Raw genomic sequence first — 7,844 nt, 5'->3', positions numbered from 1 at the left:
ACCTTCGAAAAATCTTGCAATGGCTATGTAACTATTTTCACCACAGCTCTAACTCTTTACTCAAGTGCACAGAGTTAATGCAATCAGATTCAAATTAAAACTGTTACTATTTTTCTCATATTAAATCTAAGTGGATCAGGAAAAGTATAGTGAGGATTGATTTCAACAATCAAAATTTTTATAATATTGGTTCACTATTTCTTAACGTATTTTCAATCAATTGTTTATTATATAATAATAGAATTGTTTCTGAAACAGGATATGCATCCACCATGTAAGTTAATATTGAGAGGAAATTTGAATAAAATTCTATATTTGTAGGATTTTACTGAAGATGGAATAATGACAAAACGACAGGATAACAGCAACAAGAGTTGTAAAAACTGGCATGGCATGGTTGCAGTTTCATCCAGAATAGCAGCTAATATCTATTTTTGTATTTACTTGCTGTTAATAATTTTGGTTTGCACGTTTATCTGTAGAACGTCTCTCCATTTTTTGTTTGCATTTTGCACATTGTACTCATTTTAAAGGAGTTGAAAAATATCTATTAATCATTAGTCAATCAATTATTAAAAAACTTAAAAGAAGTCAAATAAAAGTCATATGATATTGATGCATCTAATACATGAATATATGTACAGATTTAACAGTATAAGTGAAACTACATTAACACGATAAATAGAGAATTAAATAGAAAGAAACTTAGTTCCAACTAACACTGTCATTACCCATGCAGGTCTGGAGGATGGCCATTCAAATTCCAGGAGTTTCAATATCTACTCTGTGGATGCTCCACGAAAAATAGCTGACAGTAAACAGTTAGTTGTGAACGAAAGACAGAAGTCCTTTGAACCAAGTCAACCAGTATTACGCTTATTACAGTTATATCCAGTCTAACACAAGGAATTACTATAAATCGGTCAGTCACTAGGTAATAAGCTGTGAGAAGTAATTAATTGAGTTCTGGACAAGGTCGCTGCATCAGTTCTTCCATCAATTTTAACAATGAGCAGGAGCAAGCCCATTCACAAAAAGGGAGATGTAAATATGGTCAATAAATATCGGTCTATTAGTTTTCTCACAGGGTTTTCAAAGATCTTAAAAAAAATATGCATAAACGATTGCTTCCGTTTCTAAATATTCTACTATTCTTCCAAATCAATATGGGTTCAAGAAAAACAATGTTACATCTCCTGAACTTTATGATTATTTAACTAAAACCCAAGATAATGGATAATAACAGCAACTCGTAAATCTTCTTCCCGAGTTAATCCATCGACAGAGATCAGACATACACTCAAAATTGTAAGACATTCAAACGCTCACATTTACACTGGGGTATCCCCAATCGGTTTGAAATTAATTCTATTGCCTTTGGCCAAATTCGCGAACCTACTCATACACTCAGTCACAATGGTTAGCCGCGTGGCTTCCGAGGAAGTTGTTTCCAACGCCAGGGACCTAAACACCTGATGTGCTTAATAGGAAAAAGCTGAATGGTTTAATGAGGAAATTCAAACATAACCACGTACCAACTTCCGGGGAATATTTCACGAACTAACACGCACACCCGCTATCGCTCACTAGCTTTTATAGAAACGTAATACCAACTATAGGGATTAATCCACAAAGGAACTATAAGCCGGTCCCTGGGGTTGGGTTTATTGACGATAACTCCCCAAAATTGACGAATTACGCGACTTATGTTTCTGAAGCAAAATTCATTAATGGATATTTTAAACAGTATATGATGGTGCCCTCCTCTTAGACTAATCAACAGATTTGCAAAGCTTTCTATCAATAGCATATCATTTTGGAAGAACTGACAATTAGAAAAGGATTCAGGAACTTAGCGACAACTCGGATTCAACAAAATTATGAATCATTTGTCGCGGTTTTTACGCACGGTTGACCTGTTGATGTTTCGATGACCCGCGAATTCATGCTTTTAGTTCAGTGCCTCCGTCGTTGAGATGTAATTCTTAAAAATGACTTTTTACTTGAAGCCACCGGATGGGAAAGTGCTTCTTCGAGTAGTCGAAGAGGGTGTCCATAGCCGGATCAAGTTTTTAATGAACATACATTCTCCAAAACGATTAGAAACTGAAGGTTTGAAGATTGAACATTTGATGGAGAACTCATCTTTGGACAGACTCTCTCATTTCATGCTGAGGTTCGATCGCAACTCGTCATTTGGTAGATTTATATAACGACCGTGGGTCTATGGTTATATTAACGAAATTAAAGGGTATACATGGGTTTCTGTTGTACTAAGCGTTCTCTTTTTCCGCAGATTGTCATGCCTATTTTCATCTGAATTTAAAATATTCTTCATTCGAGCCGAAACAAAGTTTTTCGAGGAAAGGCTCTTGATGTATGATTATTCGGACGTCCGTAAAATGATGCTAACCCTTCAAAGGCACTTGCATGAAACAGTAAATCCTGCCGATTTGTCTTACAGCAGCTCTAGTCTCTTTTCAGCAATCACACGTATTTGCTTGGAGTTACTGAAGGGAACATTACTAAAGCACGCCCTTGACAAGCATCATAGCGGAGCCTGCCGAAAGTATGTTGTCATTGGTAAGTGTAGAGATTAGTTCGTTTTTCGCCTATTCAGGCCCTTTCAAATAAACGTACAATCACTAACCATAACAGTGAGGGTAAAATTGAAATCCAATTTGCAAAGAAGCATTTATCTTTTAGAAGAAACTTAGCAGCTTTTAAAAACATTTTTATCATTTTCTATAGTTTGTTTAAAATTAGTTATTAATGGCTCATTGAGTAAAGGAGAGAGAGAACGGTATAATACAGAAAAAAGTAAGAAATTGACTCACCCATTTAATTATTATCATTTGGTAGTCTATGGTTTAAGTTAGGTTGGATGGAAACAAAACTGTAATACTCCCACATTTCTTAGCCTCGCGGCACAAGACACAACCTGACACCCCGCACATCAATAAACTGCTCTTCAATTCAACATGTATTCTTTTTATTCCTTCCAACCTGTTTATCCTATTGCTACCCCTACATCTTTTACTTAATGTCTGTCCGTTTATCACAGTCTTCAACATCCCATTGCTAATCGAAATGGTCTGCAACCACCTTTCTAGTCTTCTTTCGGTATCTTCCAATCTCCCTCTCCCTTCCTGCAGTGACAAGTATTTTTTCATTTGTTTTCTATTTTACCTTTCCATCCTCCGCACCCACATCTCAAGAGCCTCATGACCAATGCCTATCATCTTGCTTCAATGAGTATGTTTCCCTGCCGTACAAAACGAAGCTTCATTTAAAATTTTACATTAATCTGGTTTTAATATCCTTACTCAAACTCTGTCATCAATATCCTGCACCTTGCGAAAGATTCTTTAGTTAATGGAATTCTTCTAATTGTTTGCATATTGCCTTGTTCATTTTGGCCCCAAACACTTCCAAGATAGGTAAACTACCAATTTTATAAAATATGAACAGATAGATTGCATGAAGACCATGGTTAACATTAAATGAAACAGTGGTACCGGCGATTATGAGAAAACAGGAAATGTTTTGATACAAGCCTTGATCTTCAAAAATAGCCTGCAAAACATGAGATAATATCATATTTTGAATCAGCTAGTTAAATATATAATATTATTCTTAAAACTTACATGCGCAGATAGGGTGTCAGGTGGCACACAAGTCCCAAGTATTGTGATCAAACTTGCCTTGGAAAAAATAATATGACATATCTTGACATGAATCAATATTACAAAAGATAATAAATAAAATCAGTCAGTAAAAAAAATACACTTAAAGGAAACTTCCGAGCACAATCTCTGATACAAAAAAAGAAAATTCCCATCTCATCAAAATAATTTTCCCAATCAACAAAAAAAATCAAAAAATTAAGCGTTTACATACAATTTTACACAACACATCAATCAAATTATTGCATAAATTGTTTGCATCTTTTCTTAGAAGTCTTTACCCTGTTAGGAAAGGGCTCGAATAGTTTTGCAGGTAAGGTGTTCCAATGAACAATTGTTATCAATATGAAGTATACCATGTACATTTTTTATTTTATGAAAGTGGAAGCATTCAATGATAACTTAATATCAGAAAGATATTTATCAACTCAATCAATTTTGCAAGGAATGAGTTTTTAATTTATTACTTGATATTTTGCTTTGAAGGCTTTCAATGTAACATTTGTGAGAGATGAGAGTGAGGAAGTAGAATACAGTTTAAGAAAACGAATGATTGGGTGGAAAACAATGAAATTTTGAGGAGAAATCACTTTTTCATAGTTAACACCCTATTGAAATATGGTAATCTGGAAAAGTTCAAGGGATACATGTGTGTTACAGACTATGTTATAGCTGGACATGGACTTGGGATCAATTCACATTTTAGGTGCAAATGCAAAGGTTTTCTAGGTGCAAATGTGAAACCAAATCACAATTTAGGGCTCATGAATCGTAAGGTAAAGTGTAAGTGAATGAAAAAGAAGTAGAAGAAAGTGTAATGCTTAAGATTAAACTGGGGTGAAAAGGAAGGTGTACCAGGATACAGTTAATAAAATTGAATGGGGAACGGGACAGGCACATAAAAAGAAAGATGGGAATATCTGAAATAAGGGATAAATAAAGCTGTGAACAAAACAATGAGAACAATAAGTAGGGAAATAGATAGGAAGCCAAGGATTACTGTAGATATGACTCAGAAGATGGGTGAGTGAAATAAATGAAAATAAACAGAATTAAGGAGAAGAAAGTAGAAGAAGTTTAAATAAGAATTTATTAATGTAAAAAACTGAGGTGGTAAGAAAGGCCTGAAAACACTCCTCAAAATCTATTAAGTGTCAGGTACAGAAACATGTCCATCGTATAATTTATGCTCCTTTCTATTTAAAAAAATCCACCTTTCTATCAGCAGTATCATTACACTTAAAGCATCACATGTATCTCTTTCTAAATCTAAATTGATCTTCCCCTAAATAATCATTGGCTATAGTTAAAATTAAGTCAAAATTTGTAACACTCAGTCATCTGCCTGAGGCAGTTATCTCAGTATACCTGTTTACAGGTATATCCTTGGCAGCTGAAATAACCAGTTTTGCCATGAAATCAATGCATCGTAGAGGTCACTCTGTGTATTTTTGTTTTGATTATGGAAAAATGTTTGTAATGTTGATGCTGATTTGCTCAATTATAACCATTTGCCCTAATCCTTTTGATGATCCAGATAAAAATTTTGCAGCATATAAAGTTAAACTATGGCCTCTTCTGCAATCCGAACATAACGCTGCTATTCCTTTCATTGGAATGGGAGTCGATACTGATTGAATGAAGTATTCTCACCAAATTTCTCTCTCATAAACACTACAAAAAAGCCTGTAAAAACTCTTTCTGCTATGTCTTCCTAAACTCTTGAGTAGTTCTGCAGGAATGTTATCTATTCCCACAAACTTGTTCAATTTCCATCCCTGAAATGCCTTTTCCATCTTACCATCAAATATGCTAGGACCTAGATTATTCCCATTAAATCATATTACCATTCTGCATTTAAACTAGCTGGCCTAAGTGTTTACATAAAATACCCATTACCAATGTTATCAGAAAGGCAACAGTCATGGGAAAATAAAGATAGCAGGATAGAGTCATTAATTGATCCTTGTTGTGCATTAGTAATGAAAATGGTGTGTAATAATAATAATGTACATTTAATTATAGTTACTGTTTATTTTTCTAAAGATGACACTCTAATCATATCTATAATAATCTCCGGACCCAGAATTTACCGATAGGTGGTAAAGTAATATTTTGTGTTCCATTACATGAAAAGCTTTTATCAGATCTGTAGAGAATTTATTTCTTATCTGAGGTTTTCTGGGTGTAGGCAATAACATCAAGAGTTCCATGGAAAGTGTATTAATTTTCTTTAAATCAAAATTGTGGTAGAAAAAAAATTGAAAACAATTTTTTAGTTTGGTTTTTGAACTCTGATGGCCATAAACAGTTATATAAGTAAGCTTAATTAGGGCCAAAGCAATGCTTGTTTTAAAACATGCTCAGTTATCTCTCCTAATAACTATTGTTTGAAAATGAGGATTTCACTTGATTATTTGAGGATCATTTTCCAAAAATATAAATCTCCATATAAGTTAATAGGAAAAATCATCACATCCAATTTATGGTGAAATATTTGAATAATCAATCATTATGTAATCACTACGTCCTCATCAGAATTCATACAAAAATCTTCTCTAAGTTCAGAACATTCAATAAAGATTTTTCCCACTGGTGTTGGCCCCTCTGTCTGCCTCTGACCATAATTTAATGTGAGGTGAATTTTAATATATTTTTTGGGTTTTATCTTTCCAGTTGACTTTCAGCACTGTTCTTCATTGGTGAAGAGAAGAGAAGTGGAACTTATATCAGGAAGGTGCCATGTACATTGTGGAGCATGGCGGAAACTCTTGATATGCTTCTTTCATGATTTATTGTTACATGGAGTGGAAAAAATGGAAGGATCACCAATTTCAAAAGTTATTAATAGTGATATTAGATTAAATCGTATTGTGTCACTAACTCTGGACTTTTTCAACAAAAATTTCAAGTTCTCACATGGATCCATGCAGGTAAGTTTTGATGATTAGTTAATGGATAACATAAATTTTTCATAGAGGGGATTTCTATATGATAGCTAAGTCTGTGATTGAAATTTCAATGGATAATTTAATTAATGGGCAGGGAGTTTAATGGTAAAACATTACTCAAGTTGGCAAATTTGGCTGATTCTGTGAGTAGGATGGGATCCAGTGAAGGAGATGTGGGGATTTCTTAGCATGAGAATCAGCAAGTGTCTTTGATATTTAATGGTGTGGTAATCAAGAAATAGGGATTATGGGGAATTGGGCAGAGTGCAGCAGGTTAAGGAAATGTCTTGACCTTTTGATGAAATGATAAGAGCGGTATTGATTCATGTCTGGAGGTAGTGGTGGCTACTGGTGTGAAATTGTTCTGTGAGAGAATTAATGCTGGAAACAATGGGGAATCTATGGTTTATGGGCTTATGTTTGGATAATATAGAGGTGTGGGGATCTTAGTATTTGATGAAAAAAGAATTGCGATGTTGCTTGTTGGGAAACCTTCGTTGGGTCCATGATTAGCAAGGGAGGAGGGTGCAAAACTTTAAATTTGTAGATTAAGATCATGTGTGATGGTGTATCAGGATGGTTCATTTAATTAGTAGTATTTCATCACAATGTCCAGTCAGTTCTACCTCTGTCCTCCAAAAAGAAGAAGTGTCAGTAGTTGTTATTAGGGGAGGCGACCAATTGCAGAGGTCATTTGCATCATACATCTTGATAATTTGACGGGTTGGATTTTGGGGGATAGGGGAAGGGTGGAGAGGAACCCTTGGTCGGCATTAGCCTACTCTTAAAGAAATATGACATGGGGTCCACAATTTAATGTCTCAACCAATGGACTTTGTGCTCACTTAAAGTGCTATTCACTAAGTGCCTCAAGTAGGGATGGAAATACTACCTTCTGAAATAAAAATCCTGTCTTTCCTGGGATTCGAACCTGGGTCCTTGAGTTTGAAAGCCATTATCATGATGAGCTAACTGATGAGTGCAAAGAACATTAATTATCGTTCCAACCTGATCTCCACAGAGTTGAAGGCTTACAGTCTCTCGGATATTAACTTTCCTGCCTCATACTCCCTCAATTGATTTTTTTCACCTTACGGAATTCATTTTAGCAAAATATTTTTCACATTCAACCATAATTTTTACTTACAGACCAAAGGCACTGCCATTAGCTGTGTTTGTGTTCTCTTCATTTCTGAGACTTGATTTG

The 7,844-nt window shown here is 34.8% G+C and overlaps 1 protein-coding gene across 1 annotated transcript in view; it reads left to right on the top strand.

The window, feature by feature from the left end:
- The first annotated feature begins 2,305 nt into the window (after positions 1–2,305).
- LOC139688084 (DNA primase large subunit-like) overlaps positions 2,306–7,844 on the top strand; it is an 11,589-nt gene continuing 6,050 nt past the window's right edge. The window contains exons 1-2 of the mRNA XM_071585508.1: positions 2,306–2,583; positions 6,363–6,619. Coding sequence (XP_071441609.1) covers positions 2,376–2,583; positions 6,363–6,619 — 465 coding nt within the window. The 5' untranslated portion in view covers positions 2,306–2,375. The remainder of the gene's footprint in view (positions 2,584–6,362; positions 6,620–7,844) is intronic.

This window comes from Hetaerina americana, unplaced genomic scaffold, assembly GCF_022747635.1.
Source record: "Hetaerina americana unplaced genomic scaffold, ioHetAmer1.1.p SCAF_2, whole genome shotgun sequence".
Taxonomy (NCBI): domain Eukaryota; kingdom Metazoa; phylum Arthropoda; class Insecta; order Odonata; family Calopterygidae; genus Hetaerina; species Hetaerina americana.
This window is presented reverse-complemented; position numbering and strand designations above follow the sequence as displayed.